Source organism: Cupressus sempervirens, chromosome 9 (assembly GCF_028749045.1).
Source record: "Cupressus sempervirens isolate cs-2001-9-10 chromosome 9, ASM2874904v1, whole genome shotgun sequence".
Lineage (NCBI taxonomy): Eukaryota > Viridiplantae > Streptophyta > Pinopsida > Cupressales > Cupressaceae > Cupressus > Cupressus sempervirens.
The window spans coordinates 697,116,579-697,142,371 of NC_143126.1; the positions used below are offsets into that span (position 1 = coordinate 697,116,579).

At 36.2% G+C, this 25,793-nt stretch overlaps 1 protein-coding gene across 5 annotated transcripts; it reads left to right on the forward strand.

Moving 5' to 3' along the window:
* The first annotated feature begins 791 nt into the window (after nucleotides 1–791).
* Nucleotides 792–25,180, forward strand: LOC149540635 (uncharacterized). Of its 5 annotated transcripts, none has more exons than XM_089801729.1 (5): nucleotides 792–4,015; nucleotides 4,432–4,621; nucleotides 24,605–24,740; nucleotides 24,821–24,966; nucleotides 25,116–25,180. In XM_089801729.1, the coding sequence occupies exon 1, from the start codon at nucleotides 906–908 to the stop codon at nucleotides 3,075–3,077; it is 2,172 nt and encodes a 723-aa protein (XP_089657855.1). In that variant the 5' UTR covers nucleotides 792–905; the 3' UTR covers nucleotides 3,078–4,015; nucleotides 4,432–4,621; nucleotides 24,605–24,740; nucleotides 24,821–24,966; nucleotides 25,116–25,180. The 5 variants fall into 5 exon arrangements, with proteins under 5 accessions (XP_089657855.1, XP_089657854.1, XP_089657856.1 ...); XM_089801728.1 differs by having other exon boundaries at nucleotides 792–3,374; nucleotides 3,538–4,015; nucleotides 24,821–25,180; XM_089801730.1 differs by having other exon boundaries at nucleotides 792–3,374; nucleotides 3,597–4,015; nucleotides 24,821–25,180.
* Nucleotides 25,181–25,793: the final 613 nt, after the last annotated feature.

A 25,793-nucleotide genomic window follows, 5' to 3' on the forward strand; every position in this document is an offset into this window, starting at 1 on the left:
ATGAGAATTATACTTAAAGCATTAGGATTTCTAAAATCATAATGCTCGATATAGGCCAACCAATAGAAACTCTAGCAAAAAGGAAACTAAGCATGAAGGGAAGAGGGCAGGAAAATGTAATATCAAAAGAGACATGCTCAATGTCATTTGTCCTATATAGACGTTCCCTAATTACATCTAGCTAATTTAAACGACGCCACCTAAAACCCTCTCTTTGCATACAATAGACACATACATAAACTATTTGGAAAATTGCTGCACTTCCAAGCTGCTTTTTAACAAAATTTTATGAGCAGAAAATTAAAAAGGTTGCCCGAAACAACAACTCCATCAATGATAAAATAAGAATTTTCAAGCTAAAAATTCATTTTAATGGAAAATAATTGAACAACCATATTATATAAGGAATGTCATGTGCTTTTCACGAGTCCCAAGACTAGAAACAATTGTGAAGAGCCATGTGAAAACTATAGTCTCCACCTACAAATAGACAGAAATTAAAAATTATGAACCAATATAATTATGTTTAGGTAATTTCACGTAATTTCTAATTTTATTATGTAAGTGAAATAATGTATTTAGAATAGAGTTGGTCTAATAATGAAGAACTTGCTTTCTTAAAATGTCATAAATTCAAATCCATTAGAAGTAGAGTAGTGCTTTCTTTATATTTAATATAGAAAATTATACAATTATACAATATATAATAATAAAAACATATGACATCACCTCGAATCAGACGTAAAAGGAAAATCATGGTTTTTCACCTGAAATACACTCTATCGATGGTTCGAAGTTGTCCCAAAAAAATTGAGAAAAAATCTCAAATAGTAGGAGGCTTGTTAGGAATGCCAAAGCCTACTGCAAAATTCCCTGGCCTCTGATTCAGGTCAGGATTTTGAAACATGAGATGGTCCAGAGTTGTCATCTCATCCAGTCGCGTTATTTTCAATGGACGTGTATATCGAACCAGGCCAAGATACATATCTACTTTGGATTCCTTCAACTCGTCCAGACCATTACCAGACTATTCCCCCAGAAAACTTACAGTGAAAGATTTTATACTAGTAGACCGAATATGCACAACCATCTCCCAACGACCATTCGAGCCTTTTAACGTCATTCTTAATCGCATTCAATCCAACTTCAACTACCACCATCTTGTCTGGGTCTTAATCAGAATAAAAAACAACCCAAAATTAGCCCTGAAATTCTTCAGATGGGCGGGGGCTCAAAACATCCGCTCCGTGGAAGCTTACTGCATTATAATTCATCTCTTGGCAGCATCGGGTAAAATCAAGGCGGCAGAGGATTTTATGAGGGACGTTGTCTTAAACCCTCAAAAGGCCTTTGCTTCGAGCCCAAATCAACTATATAATATGATGATTTACACATACAAGGTATGTGGTTCCAATCCTCTTGTCTTTGACTTGTTGATTAAGGTTTTTGCGGAGACTGGGATGGTTCATGAGGCTATGGATGTTTTTAATGGAGTTTTCAGATATGGGTTTAGGGTTTCTGTTCATTCTTGCAATGCTCTTTTGGGGGTTTTGCTTAAAGCCAATGAAGTCGAATTGGGTTGGAAATTTTATCAGCAGATGAATAGGAATGGGATCAGTGCGAATTTGTACACTCTAAATATGATTGTTTATGCTCTTTGTAAGGCGGACAATATAGAAGAAGCAGAGAGGTTTGTTGATGATATGGACGAGAAAGGTTTGGTGGCTGACGTCGTGAGTTACACCACAATAGTTGACGGGTACTGTAGGAAGGGAGAGGTGGAAATGGCTATCAGGGTTGTAGGTGAAATGCTGCAGAAACAGCTAGAGCCTAATGTGTATACGTACAGTACTCTTATTAATGCTTTTTGCAGGCAGGGCAAGGTTGCCAAAGCAATGAAACTATACAAGAATATGATAGATAAAGGTATCAATCCAGATAATGTTGTTTATGCAACTATGGTTCATGGTTTTTGCAAACTTGGCAATTTGCAAGAGGCTTGCAGACTTGTAGATGAAATGGTTAAAATGGGCCTTACCCCCAATATTGTCGTATATAATACCCTACTTGACGGTTTATGTAAAAAGACCAAAATGGGGGATGCCGGGCGGCTTTTCCAGGATATGTGCAATAAGAATGTGGTTCCCGACAAAGTTACTTATTCCACCTTGATTAATGGATACTGCAAGGAAGGAAATATGCACGAGGCTTTTAGACTCCACAATGAGATGGTTGGCAAAAGAATAGCGCCTAATGTTGTTACATATACAGCCCTCACCAATGGACTGTGTCGAAAAGGTGAGGTGGAGATAGCAAACAAACTCCTATACGAGATGGCTGGAAAAGGACTCGTGCTAAACATTTTCACTTATAATTCACTAATTCATGGCCTTTGTAAGGTTGGGAACATTGAACAAGCAGTTAAACTCGTAAATGATATGGTTGAGGCAGGGATGGATCCAGATACTGTAACATATACAACATTGATAGATGGATATTGCAAGCAGGGGAATTTAGCTTTTGCTTTTGAGTATCTTAGTAAAATGTTGGAAAATGGTGTTGAACCCAATGTTGTGACGTATAATGTACTAACAGACACACTCTATAAAGCTGGGAAGATCACAGAGTCAAATATGATCTTTGCCAAAATGGTACAGAAAGGTATTTCACCTAACGTGGTCAGCTATAATTTTCTTCTGCGGCAGTCATGTGATCAAGGCATGATGCAAGATGCAAGTAAATTTTTAAAGAAAATGACAGAACAAGGTCACATTCCTAACAAGAATACCTACAATATGCTGATTGAAGGACATTGCAACATAGGAAATTTAGAGGAGGCATGTAAAGTGTACAGGACAATGGTTGGGAATGGATTCAGGCCTGAAGTCGGAATGTGCAATATGCTAATTGAAGTTCTTCGCAAAAAGGGAAAACTGCAACAGGCAAGGGACCTAGTGAATGAGATGAGAAAGAGGGGTTTAGTTCACGACAGAGGTGTCTATAATGCATTTAGTGATCAGAACTACTTGGAGGGCAATGTGGAAGAGGTACTTGATCTTTGCAATGAAGTAGCATAGAAGTGTCTCTTGGTAAGTTATTTGGAGTGGATGTTTTAAAGATGCAATCTTATACAAAACACGAAATCAAATGAAAGCTATTATTGTGGATAATGGCAAAATTATATGCATTTAATTCCTCCCTTGGGAGTGCCAAAATGCATTACAATAAGTTCTCTTCAGTTCTGGATTTTGGATTATCCCCTGTAGGAAGCAATCAATGTTTTGCCTCAGAGGATTGAAACCTTTCAGGTTTAAGCTCGTATGCCCCAGCAAAGCTCAACTCCAATCACTGGATTTTTCGACAGCTTATCACAGGTTAGAACATTTGTATTTTGATACTTGTTTGTAATGGAAGCTACATGAAATGCCAATAGACAAGGGCATACAATATGATTAGTGCCAGTCATTCTTAAGTCTTTGGATTACAGAAGTCTATATAGACGACTAATGCTTTCCAAACCACATTTTCTTTCCACAGTAGTACCATGATAAGATAAGGTAAGATAATAATATTAATGTCCACGAATAACCAACAAGGTTTATGGGTCTGAGCATACAAACAGAAGAGCCGGCCAAAGCAGAAGCACCAAACGGTGATTGAGAAGAAACAAAGCAAGAAACAAAACAAGAAAGAAGACAAGGTAAGGACTAAGGGTCCTTCCTTGCCACAAAAAAATCAGTAACAGAGGGGTAAACCTGTGAACTATCCATAGTCTTAGAATGCCGTGTAGAACCGCTGTACACTGTCGCTGCTTGGAGAGACTCGTGCAGTGTCTAACCGATCTGAAATGAGAAGTACTGGAAGGCCTTTTCAAACCCCGTGGAGGAGACAAGGGAGAGAGAAAGGCAGTAATGAGCTAGTCTGAAATATGCCCCTGAGGTATAAAAGACTGCAGGGTAATCTCTCGAAGATGGGTGGCCTGCTGAAGATGAAGAAGTCTAGAACACCATTTAAAGTAATAAAAACTTTGATTTTGTTGCAATTCATTCTATTCTCTTTGTTAGCACATTTGGAATTAGCTTGTGTAATCATCTCAACAACATGAAAACTCATACTCAAGAAAGTAATCGGTTGAGAAACAACTTCTCTTGTAGTTGTTTTGTAATTGGAGCGAATAGAGATTCCCATTTTTATCAAATTGAAAGATAGTAAATGATTATTCCCAGGGTATGGTTTTATATTTTGTTTGATATCCATTTTCAGAGATGCTTGAAGAATATGGCGAAACAATTTAGAGATGTTCTTTTTGGATATAAATTTATGTTGATTCCAAAAGTTATGTCTGATCATCAAATTGTTGGTTTTTTGGAATTTGAGGTTCATGAAGACGAGCTTAATTCTCTTTTGAATTCTCGTGCCCTGTCTTTGCAGGCTATAATCTCTTTCAGTGGTAATGACAGAATTCCCAAAAGGATATATGCAAGAGAAAAGAGTTTTCAGTTCCATGAGAAATAATCAGAGTCTCTTGGGGATGTTAAAATTGGAATCTGGTATCGACTTTCTGTTAGATTTCAGTGGATGAGTTGAAGAAACCTATTTGAGGAGGATTTCCTGGTTCAAGGTATAGTTCTATGATCTATACTTCCTTTCCATTTTCAAAGCAAATTATGTTGTTATTGTCACAACTCATGTTCGGTGAACAGACCAAATAATTGGGTGTGGGGGCGACTCAGTTATTCCAAAGCACTTTCTTAAACTTTACTGTTTCGGTAAACTCACAAACTATTCAAATGATTAAGACCTATATCAATTTTTGTTCTAGTGGTAAGCACTTTAAAATCTTCTGAAACTTATAACAGATGTGAACATGAGAGACAAACATCAATACAATGAACACCAGAATTTATATGGAAACCTAAACAGGGAAAAACCACAAAGAAGCTAATTCTCATGAAATGAATATCGGTTAAGGTGATATTGCACATTTGCTCACTGTAATTTGACTCGCTGCTGGTTTGACTAACTAACCTTATACAACAATGTATAACAATAGAGATGTTTTATAGACAAAACATGGACTAATAAGATTGCATATGAATATGCACAGAACACTTCTACTAGTTAGCTTAGTTACCACATTCAACAGTAGATCCGATTGCTGATCTTCTCACTGTATACCACTCTCTAATCCATTGCAACTCTGTATGCAAAGCTCTTCTTGATATCTAAATAATATTTCACAATTATCTTCAGCTCACATACGTCATTGTCAAGTACTCACTCACAGTCTCATACTATGTCACCTTCAACAACTGTCTCATATCATCTTGCACTCTTCAGCCATGCCTTGTATACAAAAGGTTTTCTTTATTTATATGAGCATTCGATCATACATATATTGGCCACATCAAAAGCGTATGTCGGCTGTCATTCATTCAAAAAGATATTACAATTGTATTTAATATACTATCACCGATCCTAATCTATGTCATAGTTAAAAGATCATTACAACATGTTACCACTTGACCTCAATATAGGTTACACTTAAGATACATACACATTATATCACATTGACTGAAAGATAGGCAAATTTGGAACCATTGGAATGCCACAACCAAGACCTTGTGTTGATTAACAAAATATCTAAATCTGCTGATAGATGAAACTAGATAGAACCTGTTCAGATCATGATATAACCTTTACATCACAACCATCTGGCGAATTGCAAGATTTTCCAGATAATAGAAACACCTGGAAGTACATTGTAAGCATAGTAGTCAATGAATACCGACAAAAAACTTTATGCAACTCTAATGATTTGAAAATGATACAAATGTATGAAAATATGTAATTCATAAGCAGAATCAAATACACCTGTAACCAAGCACGAAAACTACATGTACTGAACCTGCTCTGTATATAACTGAAACTCTTGACAGTTTACTGAAAGCCAATAGATATCCAACCGATACTCCCAGTAACTGGCCGATACTGATAAGTAGTTGGTATGAAGGTTTTGACATCAACGACAACAATTTCAACAACATCTCAATATGCCTAACAATCTCCCCCTCCAGGATTGATGACAAAAGACCAAAAACACCAATAAAGCTTCAATGTTAAAATTGTAGCATCAGTCAGATTCAAGGAAACATCTGTAAGCAAATATATATGTGTGTGTGCATGTACACTAGCTCACCATGTGAACTGTTGTACATTCACACACATACACTTATGCACTCTGCCATAAAACCTCTTATTTCCCTTAATCTGATAAACACAAGTATGTGTATTCCTCTTAGGATCAGAATTCATATTCCAGATAAGTATCATTCTATTTGCAATGCATAAGGATTGAGCACATGATACCTCAGAACAATCGGGCTACATTTGTTATATTTTAATCATGCCTGATAATTTCTGGGTGCTCTAAGCACACCCAGTCCTAATTGGGTAAAATTGGATTAGTCAATGTAACAAATCATGTCTCTTCATCGAGACCATTCATTGAACAGTCACATCTGTTCTTGTAAATGCCCATTGGATATTATATATATACTGATCGAATGCAAGAAAAGAATTACTGAAATCGATAAATACATTCTTCTCTACAGTTCGGCAGTTGCAGAAATATCCTATTCTACATTGGCGATCTGATCTACTTCAGTATTGAATATTGCTCAAGAACCTGCAATCATATTCAAAACAAATAAGTCAATACTTTGCGAGTTAAACCTGTCATAAACCTACAGTACTAAATTCTCATCAGAAGTTTAATTGCAATAACATGGTATCAGGGCCTGGTCACTAAGATCAAAATTAAACTTGAGAAATCAGACAAATTATCTTCTAAGTAATGTCACTCTTCCAGCCCTCAAAATGACAAACCCTATGAGATTTGAAGATCGCCTTGAAGGGGCCAACAACTTCATAGCGTGGAAATTAAGAATCATGATGATATTAGATGAGCACAAATTAGATTCATACATGAAAGATAAAAGGACAGAACCAGAGGATGAGACATAAAAATCCCAATGGATTGGAAATAACAAGAAAGCTATGAAACTAATAGTGGATTCTGTGAGAGAGCAGATAGTACCAATACTAGCAAAACAGACGACAACATACCTCATGTTGTAATCTCTAGAGAGCACCTTTGAGATAAATAATACAGGCAGAACTCTTGCACTCAAAACACAGCTGAATCACATAAGTATGAAAAAAGGAGAATCTGTGACTGCCTACTTCATGAGGATAATAGAATTGAGTGATCAACTGTCTAACATTGGGCATGAGATAGAAAGCAAAGAATTATCCCAAATAGCTCTAAGTGGATTACCAAACTCATCGGAATCATTTAAATGGGGCATAAGTGCAAGATCAAAACTCGCTAAATTAGATCGCCTAAGGTCTGACTGTCTACAAGAAGAAGTGAGGCAGTTACCAAAAGGAATCAAACAAAAATCCATAAACGAAGACCTTGATGTTTAGAATGCCAAACATCATAAGAAAGGAACGAAGACGAACTTCAAAAGGAAGAAAAATTTCCATGGAAAGGGCAAGGAAAGGAGAGATGCTTCACAAGTTCAATGTTTTAGATGTGATGAATATGGACATTATGCTGCCAAATGCTCTGACACACTTAAGAAACAAGCATCCTATGCTAACGTCAAGAAAACAAATACAGAAGAAGATTCTGAGAAATTTCTATTTTATTCAACACTATCAAATCATGTATTAAATAAAGTCAATACTTGGGTGATTAATAGTGGGTCCTCTAGACATATCATTGGATTCCGTCTAAGTTGCCGGTACGGGTACATATATGCGGGTACGGTACGTGGGTACAACAATTTTTTGGGAGGGGGTTTGGGTACGTCTGGACAAAAAAAATGTAAAAATCATAAATATATATGTATAAATGCATAGTCTGAAAAATAGAATATTAGCCATTATGTTATCTACACCAGCCAACAAGTTAAAAAAACACATTAATATTAAATAATACAATATTAAACAATAAATAAAAAATTATTAATAATATAATATAATATTATCTATCCATAAAATAACTTACAATTTAATTTAAAAATATTTTAAAAACTTAAAAAACTTTTAATATTATATAAATCTTCTATTATAAATATATGTAGTATTTTAAAGTTTAATACTATTATGATTCTAAATAAATTTAATATTATTTTAAAGTTTAATACTATTATGATTCTAAATAAATTTAATATTATTTTAAAGTTTAATACTATTATCATAAATATACATAATATTTTAAAGTTTAATATTATCTTAAATTTTAACTATTATCCTAAATCATTCTAAATATTCTCGTAGCATCTTCTTTTCCTAATTATCCTAAGTATTTTTAAGTTGTATATTTAAAATAAAATTAAAAAAATCTAAAATTATCCTAAAACTCCTCGTTATCTAAATCAATTTACTAAGAACTTTTATAAAAGTTCATAGCTGCCACATGCAGGTTGCTCCGTCGTTGCAGCTACCATTTCTAGAATGTAGACAATGTGGACGTCCGCACTTTGATTCAGGTAGAATTGACTAATTTAGACCTAGGGTGATTTGAAGACGGTCTGCAATGGATTCGAACAACTACCATCTGCAATCATTACGGTTTGGGGCAGATAGAAAGGAAAGAGGAGGGGCTTTAGCTGTGAGCTTTTAGAGTTTTCAAATGTGAAAAAGAGGTTTTATATAACATACCACCCTCAAATTTGTCAGAAAACAAATTTAAAATGCCACATCAACACTCAGATTCGAAGTCAAATCGCCACGTCAGGATAAAAATGTCCAAATACAGGTTGCGAAAGTCACATACGATTCAAGCTTTGAAAAATCAAACCCTGTTCGATTCCAATTTTGAAGTATTGATAACTTAGGATTCTGCGAACATCTAGATACTATGGTTGTAGAAATTGTGGAAGAGGTAACCATCAAAGATGACTTTGCACATACTATAAAAGTAGAGACTTGTAAAACATCAAATTAGATTCTGGTACTACTATCCAACTACAAGATGAATTATTTGTACTAGGAATTAAAAGAAACCTTGTATCTATATCTGCTCTAGAAGATAATGGATATAGATTCACTTTCATGAATGGAAAAGTCTTGGCATGGCCAAAGAATGCTACTTTTAAGAAGGCTAAAACAATAGGTGTATGACATGGATACCTATACAAACTTTGCACTGAATCAAAACACTCCCTCATTCATGAATCCATGACTCAAATGAAATCTGACATAGAAGATTCAGGCATATACATTTTTGAGCCCTAACATCTATGGAAAAATTAGTAACAGGACTTCCCAAACTAAATGCAATCCATAATGGAACATGTTAGGGGTGTGCATTAGGGAAGAACACTAAAGGATCCTTCCAAAATAGTCTAAGACTAAAAATGTATTGGAATTAGTCCACTCAGATTTATCTGGATCTATGTCAACTCCATCAATGGGATAGTCTCTATACTATGCAATTTTTTTGGATAATTTCTTTAGAAAGACCTGGATCTACTTCTTGAAATGCAAAGAGTTAGAAGAAATCCATAAGAAATTCAAAGACTTCAAGGCCCTAATTGAAAACTCATCTGGAAAGAAAGTTAAAACCCTGAGAACTGACAATGGGAAAGAATTCACTTCTGAAATCTTTAGAGTATTTTGTATTAATGCCGGGATTATGAGGGAGTTCATTGTACCCTATAATCCTCAACAAAATGGGGTAGCTGAGAGGAAAAACAAAACCTTTGTGGAAGCAGCAGAGTCGATGTATGACCAAAATTTTGATACTTCGTTTTAGGCAGAAGCATCAAGAGCAGTTGTCTACATACAAAATAGATGTCCTCACTCACATCTAGATAACAAAACACTAGAAGAGGCATTTACTAGGATAAAACCTGATATAAGCCATCTTAGGATATTTGGATGTACTGTATACATACATGTACCTAAAGAGAAAAGGACAAATTAGAACATTTCGAGAAAAAAGGGATTTTTGTAGGTTACACTGAAACTTTTAAAGGCTACAAAATATACCTACCTTATCAAGGCCAAGTAGAGCTAAGCAGAGATGTCACTTTCGAGGAAGATATTGCCTTCAAAAGATCTAAGAGCTCAGAATAATTAGAAATTCACAACTTGTTTGAGAACATGGAGGAAGAACCTAATTTTGAGATTTAGAGGGAGCAACCAGAAGAAAACCCAAATGAAAACCATACTAGTCCTGAGATTCAGAGGGAGCGAAATCCTAATGGTAACAAAAGGAAACAACCACTTTGGGCTAGAAAAGTTGTTGAGGAAGCAAAAAAGTATGCTGCACCAAATGACACTTTAGAGAGAGTAAAAGGACTAATATATTATCAAACTTTGTAGCACTAATGAACGAGATTTCAAATGTAGAACCTACTAGTGAAACTGAAGCTCGTAAACATAAAGTATGGAAAGATGCCATGATAGAAGATTAACTGTCCATTCTAAAAAATGATGTGTTGGATATAGTACCCAGACCTAAAGGGAAATCTATTGTCTCCTCTAAATGGCTCTTCAAAATTAAACATGTTGCAGACGGCAATATAGAGAAACATGTTGCAAGAGGTTTCTCATAGAAGGAGGGAATTGATTATGAGGAGACATTTGTACCAGTTGTGAGATATACGTCTATTAGAGCAGTTATAGCCATCATTGTGGCAAAGGGCTGGAAAATACAACAAATGGATGTAAAGATGACATTCTTGAACGGGATTATAGATGAGGAAGTCTATCTAGAACAACTTGATGGTTTTGTGATTCATGATGCTGCATTCCATGAATGCAAGCTAAAGAAAGCCCTATACGGACTCAAATAGGCTCCCCGAGCCTGGTATGAGAGAATTGACAGCTATCTTATAAGACTAGGCTTCTCAAAGAATGACACAAATCCAAATCTTTATTTTAAAGGTGATATGCTTATAAAAATCCTATATGTTGATGACCTATTGATTACAGGAGAATAACACCTCATTGTTAAATGCAAGAAAGGTTTGGCTTCAGAATTCGATATGAAAGACTTAGGTATTTTAGACTACTTTCTAGGACTAGAAGATTGGCAGAAACTAGATGGTATTGTACTGAACCAAGGAAAGTACACTGTTGATATTCTAAAGAGATTTGGAATGCTAAATTGTAGGCCTATGCCCACACCTATGGAAACTAACCTACATAAGTTGAAAGAGGTAGTAGCAGAATCGCGATTTGCAAATCCTACTCTTTATAGACAGATTAGCGCATCACTAATGTATATGGCTAATACACGTCCTCACATTTGCTATGTAGTGAATGCCTCGAGTCAGTTTATGTGTGAACCATGAGAGATACATCTTGTTGCTGCTAAATATATTTTGAGGTACCTACAAGGTACCATTGGTTATGGACTCAAATATAAAAATGTCAATTCAAACTTACATGGATATACTAACCTAGAATGGGCCGGAAGTGTGATTGATCGAAAGAGCACATTTTGGTGTTGTTTCAGTTTGGGATCAGCCATGCTCTCTTGGATTAACAGGAAATAGTCTTCAGTAGCACAAAGTTCTACAAAAGCAGAATACATTGCAGCCGCTATGGGGGTTAGAGAAGCAATATGACGTGGAAAGTTAATTGTGGGACTATTTGTTGAACCCCTGAAGCCTACCACTATCTACTACGGCAATCAAAGTAGTATCAAGCTTTTTGTGAATCCTGTATTCCATGATCGGTCCAAGCATATAGAGATTAACAAACATTCTCACCAAATCTCTCTCCAGAGTTAAAGTAGAACACATCAGAAAGAGACTTGGTATGGTTGAAATGTAATTGAGACTTAGTCTCAAAATTGTTTTATTTTTTTACTAATATATTAAAGATGTTTAATGTATAAACTCTTTTGTCATATGTGTACTCTATGACTTTATGGGCCTCTTGTGTACGTTACCGTTACCGAAAGTTGACGATCTTTCAGATAATGTACACTTGTATTCTACATTGTAAAGTGACAACTTTGCAATGTCTACTATCATGATGAATATGATGCTGACTTGATATTCATGGAAATGTCTTGATAGTTAATATCTCTTTGACTTATTGATTGGTATCATGCTGACTTGATATCTGTCATGAATTAATATGGTCTTTACGAGATCATGGTGGGCATTATATGATGTAATGTTTGTGGACATGCCATGACATGTTATGGTTGAAATCATGTGATGTGATGTCAGTGCATAGGATATTCAATATCACATTGACTTGATATTTGCATATTCCTTGATATCACATGCTAGGTGATATCTAAACCTACTCATACTTGTTATCTTCCCTAGCTAAGAGGGAGTGTTAAAATTGTAGCGTTGGTCAGATTCAAGGAAATATTTGTAAGCAAATATATGTAGATGTGTGTGCACGGGTACCATGTGAACTATTGTACATTCACACACATACACTTATGCAGTCTGCCATAAAACCTCTTATTTCCCTTAATCTGATAAACAGAAGTATGCGTATTCCTCTTAGGATTGGAATTCATATTCCAGATCAGTATCATTCTATTTGCAATGGATAAGGATTGAGCACATGATCCCTCAGATCAGTTGGGCTTCCGTTGTTATGTTTTAATCATGCCCGATAATTTTTGGGTGCTCTAATCGCACCCAATCCTAATTGGGTAAATTAGATTAGTCAATATAACAAATCGTGTTTCTTCATTGAGACCATTCATTGAACTGTCACATTTGTTCTTGTAAATGGCCATTGGATATTATATATATACTGATCAAATGTAAGAAAAGAATTATTGAAATCGATAAATACTTTCTTCTTTATACTTCAGTATTGAATATTGCTCAAGAACCTGCAATCATATTCAAAACAAATAAGTCAATATTCTGTGAGTTATACCTGTCATAAACCTAGTTACCTAATAGACTAAATTCTGATCAGAAGTTTAATTGCAATAACATTCAAAAACACTAAAACTCCAATCATCCAAAAAACTCCCCCCTGAGTAGATACTTCTTTTCATGTTTTATCCCCTCTCTACCCTTTTTGCCACATTGGCAAAGGGCCAAAACCAAAACATAGAAAATCAAATAAATACAACAGTCTTTACGGTAAAAACTTTTTATACCTTTCTTTTAAGATTGGAAGCACCTTCTTCCACTCAGCAACAACCCCCATCTGGGGACACTGACTAGCATGCTCCATCAACATGTCAAAAGTTGAACTCCAGTATAGAGACTGAAACCGCCATTTGTAGTCCTCTATTTCAGAAAGAATATCAGATATATGCTTTAAATGAATCTCAACCATGTCCTTTACTAGCCAAATTGTTTTATAAGATCTTCTCTTTGCTTTTGCAACAATAGTAATTCATCCTGTAGCTGACCAACTCTTACTGAAGGAAGGAGAGTAAGAGTCAAACCATGCATAGACATAGGCATGGTTGAGGTTCAATTAAAGCATATATCAAAGATGGCTAGAACTCAAAAAGGTGATGATTCTACTTTGGCAGTGGTTGACATATTTTCAAAGATGGCTCATTTCATACCTTGTAAGAAGATATCTAATGCAGTACATGTGGCTAAATTATTCTTTAAGGAAGTGGTAAGATTGCAGGTTTTCCTATGACTATTATTTTAGACAAAGATACTCTGTCTGAAACAAAGTATCAATATCTGTACTTTGTCTGAGTCAAAGCATTTGAACTTTTGAAACAAAACAAACACCTCTATTTTCCGATGAAGGAGATACACCCACGTTTTACGACTGAAATTGTCAAGAAAAAGTAAAAAATACCTAGACCTAGTAACAGGACTAGCCATAGGTCCAAAGATATCAGCATGATCTAGTTGTAATACCTTAGAAGCTCTCTAGGAGTTGCCATTTGAAAGTGGAGTGCGATGCTACTTCCCAGCCTAACAATATGCTCTGCAAACTCCAAGGTTCTAGGTTTGAATCTTTGGCTGTCCCGTTGGAGTTCTTTCTGGGTAAGGAACATATCAAGTGGGTTTAAACCTAATACCAAGAAGCATAAGACAGGGACAAGCCTAAGGATGAGCTAAATCCTATATTCAGTAGGGCTAAATCTTAGTTCTGGGCCAACATTAACAAAGTCATCAGGACTCACTTCACTTTAGGCTCTGGAGGACCAAGGCGGGCAAACCTTAGGGATTGATCTTATTAACTTGATACTCTTCTCTGCAAGACTATCCCCTATAGTAGAAATGGTCAATATTCTTCTATGATTTTTTGATAAACTTCTTGGACATAGTAGCTAACTATAACAAAAAACTAGATGCAAAGAAGTAATGACCAACACTTTTAGTTCTTAGTACATAAAATGGTAAATTGATATTTGATTAAAGATTTGGATCTCAGCATAACCTAGGTATGCAACAACAGAGAACATGCAATCGCTCAAGCTGATCAGTCTCTTATCCATTGGGCATCAACTAAATCTTAACATACTCATGGACACCTAAAGTATACTCATATATCTAGACATTTGATCTATCTATTTAACTTGCAAATAGACATCTATCCTCATAAAAACTCTCACACTTATTGTCAAATCCTCCTGGTGAAACTTGCAACCCTGTCAATGTAAATAAGCATTTACTTGGCCCTTTGTTCCAATAGCAAACCTATCCAAACATACAACCTTAAGGGATTGCAAATGAGTTTAAGCTCTTTGTTCTTAAACACAAAACATTGCAAACAACAGAGGAAGGAGACGAGAATCATAATGAAACTAAGAAAAATGAAGCTCTTGTATTAATCTCATTGAAACCAAGACATCATCTGTATGTCAAAATTTAAAAAATAACACCTAGGAATGACTGTGTAGTATAGAAATGCCTCAAAAGAAATACGCTGCTGCTGTTAATAACAGAGGAACACAGAGAAGAAAATGGTATCACAACTGTAGAACTGGAGCCAACCTTGTGGTCTCGCTAGTCATAACAATTGGAACCTCTACAAAGAGCAGAGAAGAAAGATTTATAGAGGAAAAGAAGTTTCTGGATCTGCAATCTGATTCAGACTTGTGTACCATTGAAATTGTCTTCATCTTGATGTTGTTGAAACTGATCTTCTTCATCTGCCGGCAATCACAACCATCAATGCTGTTATAGAAATATTTGATATATATCTCCTTAAAGTAATAAGCAAAATATCCTCTGAAGAAAATATCAAATATACATCATAATATGTGCTAGAGATTCAAATCTAATCTTAATTTGTCATGCTTTGCTTTTGTCGTGAAATTCAACTGTACTGTTAGCGAAACCCTTCACTTGCAACTGCTTGCTTTAAAACATTCAAATCATCTTTAAAGTGGTCAATGAAATCAAATCTGATTAAAATCCGATATTACCCATTTTGAAAACATCAAATCAGCATTTGCACCGAGGATGCCCCGAAAATACAAAACCTCTTGTAGCTGCTTCTGGTGAATGCTTGTACAAAACCAACTGCAGAAATGGAAAATTCATCTTTTGCCAATTCCAACGGTATATATTATAGTGCATATCTTAGATAAAAATCATGCCTCTGAGGTCCATTTGAAATAGTAGGCCTCAGGCCATGAACAGAGTTAAAAATGAGAAATTTAAAATATTACATAGTTGAACTATATAATATTATTAAATTTATTTAATCCTTTCAACTTTTGATCTTCTATGCATTGAAATAGTTGAAAAATCTCTGAACATTTAATTTTATATCTATTTTCCCTTATCTCCCCAATCTATTGGCACCACTTGTCGATTTTCGATTTGTCCTCATTATCAGGCCGGTCCCACACAAGTTTATACATCCCTTTGAAACATTTGAATTTGAAAACTTATGATAATACAATGAAATCGTAATATCTTAAGCTTTATATTTCTTATTCTCGAATTGTAGCATCTCCATATTTTAGTTCCATTAAAATCTCATTAACATCTCCTTTCAATACTTTATGATCTCACGATGGGCGTGAGATCGTAACTCTCCAAATTTTGTGTCCCGAACTTACGATGATCGTGGCATCGCAATTGTCCGTGCTTACGATCTTACAACGTATTGTAATATCGTAGCTTTCAAACTTCATTCTTTCGACCTTACCTGCAGCATAGCATCTTACATCTTATTTTTGACGTCCTCGATCATACGAGATCCTCGTAAGATCGTAGCCCTCGTAACATCGTTGACCTCTCCTGTTCTCTTCGCGATCTCATGATGGTTGCAATGTCATAAGTTATCATGCTTTGCCTATCCACCACGTCACCATCCATTTCCTCTTTGCGTTGACTGTCAAAACTTATGCTCTGTCCTCTGCCAGCTGTCCCTGCATTGGACCCACCTATGTAAGCTTCCACGTCTTTAAAATACATGTCTTTTAGACATCTCTTTTAGTTTGTACTGCGGCATTTAAAGACATAGAAAAAATTGCACACAGGGGATGTGGGACTATGGAAATAACGTCATCTTCAGCACTCATTCTACCGTGGAGCTCCCCTTGCCGCGCCCTGTTCCACTCCTTTGTTTGAAACTTTCTGCCACTGTGTGCTCTGTTTTGATGGCGTGAAGCTCACGTTTTTACTGGTGTTAGAATTGGGATGTTCTGCTTTTTGCATGAATGGAGCTGCTACCTAGTGCACTTGTTGTTCCCCTCTTGTTGTGGGCTTCCTTATAACCAAAGCCTTCTGACTTGCATGAAGTGGATCATCCTCAACATGGGGCGGCTGCTGTTCATAATGCCATGGATGTTCTTCCATATGCTGCTACAGATGTCCTATATGCCTTCCACCTCTCATATTGCTACCGCTGTAAACTGTACAAGTCACCTTCAATGCCATGGATGCTGCTGTCATAGCACTTGCTTCCTTGGCTCAAACTAATTTGCTGGGGAACTTGTACATAGCCCACCCTAGCCACTTTAAATCTTCTTCATTCCCTCTTTTGACGTGGATCACTTGTTCTTCCATGCCGTGCCCTGATCTCCTCACTCTTCCACTCCTTGGAGCTTTTTCTTTTCACGTGGATGCTCTTTTTTAAAACGATGTCTCCCTCCTCATACCACATGGGTTTTGGATGATGCTGCAAACCATTTTTAACACAAAATTTTTATAACCCAAGCTGGTGGAAGGAGATTCATAACAAAACAAAAGAAAACTAATTGCATTGTAATTTCCTTAGTAAGGATGACAAACAAACAATTCACTCCTGGTCACTTATTAGCATGGGAAAATGTATATTAAAATGACTGAATGCAAAGTTTCTCCACCCAAACTCTGCCCCATGTTGCTGTTGATTTGAAAATCACTATATGATATCGTAGAATGTTTGTAAAGTGCTGAATTTCGTTTGTGGGTTGTTCCCTTGTTCCACTCACATCCAACTAAGATGCCCTTCGTAGTTTTGCTCTTTATCCATTCATAAAATGTGATCATTGAGTCGCCCTTCCCCATCGCTGCGCCTGAAACCATGAAAATGATTCTCCACAACTGCGATGTTGTATCTTAATTAATGAATCTTATACTTAACATGAATGACGTCTAGTATTTTGCTGTGATTCCATAATATAAAACAACTCCCCATCATCTCATATGAAAATATACCCATACCAAGTAATTATAATGATTAAAAATCATTATACACTTCTTCAAAGATTCAGTCCATAATGCCTAGTTAGTCTAGTGAAGTTAGTCGGGCCCCAAAGTGGGTCCAACTAAAAAAAAATTTCAAACTGAAACACCTAACCCCTCAAAATAATCCAATGAACATCAGGTACTAATTGGATTCAAAATTGACAAATTGAACCATTATTTAGAACTCATTTACCACTTATCTGCAAACTGTGATTCGCTGAAAGGAAGGCCTGAAAACCGGCTTTAAAAGCTGACCCAAACAGATAATTGGGCCCTGAATGCTGACATGTTGATACTTTGTTCCGCATTCCTGCACCCTGCCAGATCTCGTCGCATGACGGTCACTCAATCAAAAGATATTGATGTTCAAAATCGCCAAGTTAAAATTGTTTGCAAACCAACATGTTAGAAAACCATAAAACGCATTTGTTTTTAGCTTCGAAAACTAGGCAAACGGATGCTTGAAGGCTTGAAAATTGGGGAATTAGTTCATTGCCATGAGGAGAATATAATTTTGTGATTTGGGCTCGTGACGAATAACAAAGCGAGTTTGGCAAGCATGCAAAGTGGGGTACTCAGACTTGCAGGACTGGAAACATTAGTAGAAAAGTGTTTTTTGCAAATGCAAAGAGCTTGGAAAAGTGTGCAAGTGGATTGGTCAAGGTTTACAAACTAGCATACTTGAAGTATTTTTGGAGTAGAACACAATGGTACAAACCATTTGATCCAAGCAATCACAGATTTAGAGTTATAACCATCCCGAACAGGCGTACCGACCCATCTGCATTTTATGACACCAGTAAAAGGTTATAAATTGCATTTAGAATCGCATTTGCAAACTAATCAAATGGATTCATCATAGGCTCAAAACTGAAATATAGCATGTGACCTCTAGAATGCAATGCAAAAGGATTTTTCTCATTATGGTCAACTGGGTCAAAGTTATAATCGGTCAAACAGGGCCTCCTGGATTTATGAGAAATATGCATCAGCATGACAGAGATAAATAACCAACTTCGAGGGACTTAAAACCTAGTCCCTCAAAAGTGACTCAAAAGTGACTCAAAAGTTTGAAAAGGTACTCAAAATAGGAAAGCAATTTTGAGTGCCATCAAGTCTAATGACAAGATCTTCCCGAACAAGGTGAGAAAGATAGTTCACATTTAAGTACCCATACCGCTAATGCTAGAGTGTACTAACACAAAAGCATTGGGCTGCAATATCAAGCTCCTGAGAATTGCTCGAGTCAATGAGTAGGAATAGACCATGATCCTCAAGACCCACGACAACAATAGACTGTCTCCCGATCAATGATACTATAGTGATGGGAATTGAAGGTTATGTGTAGCTGAAGAGAATGTCTTAGAATTTGATTGACTGAGAGAAGGTTGAGTTCTATTCCTAGAACATAGTACATATCGAGGAAAATCAGTTTCCTCCCTCCAAATTGAATCTAAATATTGCCCTTTTTGACAATTTGTGTACTCTTTGCCAAAAAAAAAAAAAATTGAATCTAAGAATGGCTGAAAATCTGTGAATCAATCCTGACGATGAGTGAAGTGGCAGGAGGCACTTGAATCAATATACTAGGCAGAAGATTCAACATGATTTGCAGCTCTTTTAGCCATGAAGGCATAAAAGATAGACTTACTCTACTCAATGTGCTACGCTATATGTGCTTTATGCTGCAAACTAGATTATTTTTCTTGTGTAGCTAAGCGTTTATGGCACTCCAACTTCATATGACCAAACTTATGGCAGGAATCGCACTGAATATTTTTCTTCTTCGGGTCTTTTGATGATTGAGCGGAGGAATTCTATGGAGAAGGATGGGAAAATTGAGAGTTGCCTTTGGCTGAAAAACCTTGTTTGGTTGAAAATGAACTAGTACCATCACCAAATTCTTGTTTCCATCAATCTTGCTATAAAAGCATAATGAAGAGATCAGAAAATGACACATCAGCATGAGTGGAACTTGTTGAGGGTTTTGTTGTGAGGTTTTCACACCATCACCCCAAATTCTTTGGGGACCCCTTTTTTATTGATTGCCTTGGCAAATTTTTGGGTTGTCCAAAATTTTTGAGTTTTGAAAATTTCATGCCTTGGCACCTTTAGGACAAATGTGGGGAGGCTTAGTTTATTTTCAGCCGGCTTTGCTTGATTTTCCAGAGCCACCAATTTCATCCTTAGGCCGGACAAAATTTTAAAGAGCAATATTTGGTAGGACAAAATTGTAAATTTGTACTTAGACGTTTTCTTTTGAAAATCCGGATATAAATGTGTAAATTTGAATAATCTTTCAAAAGGAAAATTTTGTTAGAGTTAAGTTTTGGAAAATCTCAAATTTTTCTTTGGTGAAAATTTTAATTTTGTTGAAATAAGGCTAAATTGCAAAAATCGATTTTTGGCTCTAGAAGAAATTTTATTTTATTTTTGTCAAAAAATTTTTTTGGCATAGCAAAATCGATTTGGGTAAAAATTGCAAAAATTGGCTTTAATAGATTAAAATTGCCTTGAAAACTTTTTGCCTTTAATGAAATTGGTAATTTAATATTGAAAAATGGCTTTTGGTTAGCCAAAATCCAATTTTAATGATGTATTAATTACTAAATCTTCATTAAATGGAAATATTTAACATCTCCAAGGCACCATTTAATTTCCTTTTGCAATTTAGAACTAATTGGGAATTTTAAAAGGCAATTTTCATTTTAGCAAAATTAATATTTAGCTAAGTATTTAATTGTGGGCCATAATTTTTGCATTAATTATTTGTTTTTCTATCTCCTAGGGTCCAAGTCGGCTAGCTTGGGGGGAGTAAAAAAGTTGGGTATAAGAGGAGACCTCTCTCCCATTTCTTCCTTACTTCTCACTTCTCCTTTTCAAGGCATTGGTGATTTTGCAAGAGCAAATCTGCACTCTTCTTGCTTGGCGAATTTTGTGAAGGGCGAAATTTGTGGAAGCCGAAATTTGTGGGAGCCGAATTTTGTGGGAGCCGAATTTTGAGGGAGTCGAAATTTGTGGGAGATAAAATTTTGATTTTTACAAGAGGCTACAATTTTTGCCTTAGGTTGGGTAATTATATCTGGAGGTGAATTGCATGATAAATTTCTGATTTGCAAGGGATTTAAAGTTCTTAAGGTCTTGCTAATTTCGAAAAGTCGCTGTAAGATTATTGGTTAAGGTGAATTTTCATCATTTAGAGTTGCAAGGGGTCCTTAAGTTGACATCCTTCTTTCATTCTAGTCTAAGGATTGCTTCCCTTGGTTCTACTTTCCTTCTGTCCACCACTCTACCATCCCGTAATAGGGCGACGAGCATGGAGGATGTTAGTGCAAGTAAGAATCCCAAGCGGACAAGACTAAGAAAGACAAAGAGGATATGATGCCCGAAATGCCCTTCTTCTCGAAAATGAAGAGAATAACCGACACCAATATTGGTATAGTGGACATGATACGGATGAAGGACAGACTAAAGGAAGGACAATTCCCCCTTAGCAAAGAGGATGTCAACGAGACAGATTTTGGATCAAGGTTGGATGAGTTGGGAAAGGTTGCTATCAAGAAGAAGCATTTGGGCACCCTTTCCTCTCTCAGTGCTTTTATTGGATTTGCGAAGGAATATAAGAAGGATCACGAAAAGATACTACAAGCAGCAAGCAGCGTGGCGAAGTCAGCGAAACTCAAGGCGAAGCACACACCTTGTCCTCCTATGGAAGAAGTTAATGAAAGGCTAGCTAAGTTCATTGCCTTAGCTAAGAAAATGAAAGAAAAGGGAAGCTTTATATTAGAAGATCATTTGATGTAAGCCCAAGTGGCATTTTCCCTTTCTTCTAGAATATGACAAGTGTCTATTTCTGATTGGCCACCATTTTGGTGCCTTCTCATTGGTTGCCACTTTTTGCACTTTTTTCATTGGTCCATTGATGAGGTGGCAGCTTCTCATTGGCCGATGGGGTGGCAACCCTAATTAGGGTTTTGAGGATTCAATTTGGATCGTTGATCTTGTTTTGATCTCCACGTCCATTTTATTTTTGGCCCCTATAAAAGGCCATTTGCTCTCATTTGTAAAGTGTTGGAGAAATTGTTGCGAAGATAATACCAAAATTGCTCTCTTTTTAATTGTTGCGATTTGCATGTTGATTAAGAACATTGGGTGTTATTGCATGTTTTCTACTTCCACTTAGTTAGATTTCCTTTCAAGTTGTTGAAGCAAATTTCATTTCAAGTTGTTTAAGCAAGAGCAAAGTAGATGGATAGTTGTATGGTAGCATTGGTAAATGTTTGATAGGGGTCAATACTAGGCCACTAGCATCCTAGCGGCTAGTTGGGAAGCTTTGTGTGGCAAACTAGTTTATTATTCCTTTGAATCATTGCACGTGTGGAAGTGAGGCCGCTGGTCAGCTCTCATTAGGTTCGATCCCCGTCCATTTGCTAATCTTCCATTCATAGGAGTAGGAGTAGAATAGTGAGTAGCTGGGTAGTCGAAGTTTAGGGAAAGAAGTTAGAGGAGTAGGTCGAGTATTAGAACACATCCATTCACCTTCCACCACCATCGCTTTTCCATCAACATCACCATTGGCAGACACATCCTCCATCATCGCCACCATCAACATTATCTGCCTCCGCACATTTCACAAACCGAGCCACCATCACCTTCATCTCACCAAAATCCAAGTCATCCTCAACAATTTGTGTAAGGCCGCCTACGTGATTACCAACGAATCACATCGATAAAACTGAGCGAGTATCCAACGGTGTAAGGAAGATTGGAGCTATTGCTTATGTCTTCATGAGTAATAACTTTTCAAGAGAGGAGTTGCATGTTTGATATCCCATATTGAATATTCAAATCCTAATTATGTAAGTGATACAAAACTCGCATCAACAAGTTTCAACAAAGTGCTCATGAGAAGATGAAAGGCTTTTCTAGGTGATCACAACCATGTCTTCTCCATATTGCGTTTGATTGCTTCCAACTGATCTCAAATGTCCTTGATTTTATTGAGACAATCTTGTAGGGACACTTGCTCATCCATCATGATTGTGAAGAGCATGTTTTGTAAGAAGAACACATGACTTTATCAGAGGTTTCATGTAAACCTTTTAGATGTATCCAAATTTCTAGTGTCTGATTTGCCAGGAGCCCATTGTAGCTGATCATCAATGACTGAAAGTTTGATGAGCATAATAGCTTTCTAATATTGCTCATCAAATTTTTCTTGCTCCTTGCCTTCTTTGGTATGAGTAATCTTGCCCACGACAGTTGTAACTTTGTCAAGAGATCTATATGCAAAAATTGTCATTATATGTTGCTTCCAGGCATTATATTGAATTTCTGACTCCTCTCAAGCAGAATATTTCTCAGAGATGCCATTGTAGAAAATTGAGGTCAAAGGTGGTTGACCAGATGGCGACACAAATATTGAGGTATACAATGTTTAACACGATTGAGGTAGAAAACAGGTTATAATTTCTAGGCTGGACAATATATTTCTAGACGTAGATCCCAATGAGAGAATTGTGAGAGACCCAAAAATCTCGAGAAATTTGTAAAAGCTCTAGAAAACTCCACCAAGAATATGCAATTAGAATTATACTCTGACTAAAATATCAAAAGGTTTTGAGAAAACCCTAGCCAACTGACTAGAAGGCTTGCAAATACTGAGAAAATGTTGCCCTAACTGGGCAAAAACTTCTTTGAAAAAAATGCTGAAGATTGCAGATGCCAAAAAACAGATTTGTGAACAAAGCTGTCACAAATTTTCTTCAAAAAACACAAAAAAGATTCATGTCTGCAGATAGAATGGTGAAAAACTCATGTCAAAACCGGAGGAAGTCACAACCTGATCATAAGAATGGTTGTTTGCAGAGGAAAAGATCATGAAAACAAAATGCAAAATGAAGTTGTATGGTAAACTGATGTTGTTGCAAGCTGAGAGTTCATAATCATGGCTGCTTGAAACACCAAAAATGACCAAAAATAGGTCCTGCTGGCCAATTAGCCTCAAATGTGGCTTTCAAAGAGTCAAAGAAATATAGAGAACGACAATTTAAACATTAAACAGAAGCACAAAAACACATTATCATTGAGAGTCATGGGTTTGCAAGAGAAATCGATGGGTTGCCAACTGAATCAAACTCGTCCCTGCATAAATCAAATGAACCCTAGATGCGAGCCACAAATACATCTCCTTTTTCTCAATTCCTTTAGAGGAATGACAGACTAAATTGCTAAACATCTCCTGATAAGGAGACATGGACGTTTACTGCCATGCCATTTGTGAGGAAAAAATGTCCAGTTCATGCTTTAATGCAAGGGGTTTTCTATCCTATTAGAGTGGAAAATAGTATTAGAAATAAGTAGGGTAAGCTATTGTCATGGAATTTTCTTTATGAGTCATGGAGGACACTAAGCTTGACTTATCTTTTTGAGCTCGTCATAATGTTATATCAGTGCCATCGTTAATGATTTATGGGTTTTATCAAACATTGATGTGGCACAAAAAGGCAACAAATGCCACTTCACTTTTCTCCCACACATTTTGATATGTTTCAATAAGGCAAAAACCAAACCATATCTCCACTGTGTCCACCTCCTGCATTGACAACTGGGATGAGGCTCAGAAAAGTAGATTGTGAAAACTTACACAGGCAGTGCTGTTTCTTTGGGCAGATATTGCATACTGTGAACTTTTAATTTGTCAGTTTTGAAATTTCTATTCCTTTTTGTAGCATGGTTTTCTTAGCACATTTTCTATTCAATGTAAAAAAGATATCTATACTATTAAGAGTGGCTTTTCTTTTCTTAGAAGAATGTGACAAAAATAACTTCCTTACTAAGAATAGAAGAAAGTGATTGGTGATATATGTTTCTTTTGTACTCCTGTTGTGCGTATTTTATGCTGTTATTTTCAACTTTCTTTTTCTTACCAGTGTTGATGAATAGCAACAACTGAGGAATGGAATTATAAAGACCATTTCGATGCTTTAATCTGCCATCCTGACAATCATCTTGGCTGTCGACTCATTCAAATCTCATGAAGGGGCCAGTATTTCATCCAGGTGTTTGGTAAGACAAGCAAATGGTCTTTTGTTTTTCTATGTGCATTTCATTATGGTGTTGATTTTTGAACTGTGTTTTTTAATCAGGTTGATAATCGACAGTGACATGGCACTGAAGATCATCTTAAATTCTCAATGCCTCTAGTCTGGTTTGCTGAACCTCATATAAGCGACTTGGTCATTCCCAAACTCATGGATGGCCATTCTTTTGACCCAGGCATTTAGTAAGACAAGTGAGTGACTTTTGATTGAGCTTGAAGAATGAGTTCATCAGGACATTTTTCTGTTTGATATTGGCAGCAAATAAATGATTAAGCTGATCTCATTCATGGGAATCATCTCAAACTTAAAATACCTAATTTTCTTTGTTTATTGATCCCAGAGATGCTGGAAGCAGAATTTGAGAAGAATAGACATAATGAATAAATTATACAAGTGTGTGGAAAAGTGTCTGCTCGATTTCCATTTTATGCCCAAATTTTTTGTGTTTCTAAGATGGAACAATTTTTTTTTTCTTTATTTCTACTAGAACTGTGTCTAACATTTTGCTACTTTATTGCATAGAATGATAAGTAATTTCCCTTTTGCCTCCAGATTATCTGTATCTTCAATCATGTATGGACATGTTAAAGAATGGGCGGGGAGACAGACACACTAACACATGTCCTCCCAGTTGCTTGTCTTGATATAGTTCTGCAGTGATTCACTGTCTTTAATGGGTAAACTGGGAATGCTTATAATTGTTATTCCAAATTGTCTTCTTATTCATGCACAATATTTAATGTTTGATATACTGCATAGACAGAAACTATCATGAAACAAATATGTTTAATAGTAAAACATTTATTCGAATAGTCTGGTTAGTGCATAATATTTCTTTGGATAAATGCTCCATAGCAAATAGGTTATATTGTAGTCTGGGTTGGGTATAGTTTTTACTGGTCAAGTTGTTCAGTAGCTGGTGTCACATGACATGACCTATTCTTTGGCATCTTAGAAGTTATAACAATGTAGCTGCTGCACAACCCTGCATAAATTTTCTTGGAATGTACAATGTGCC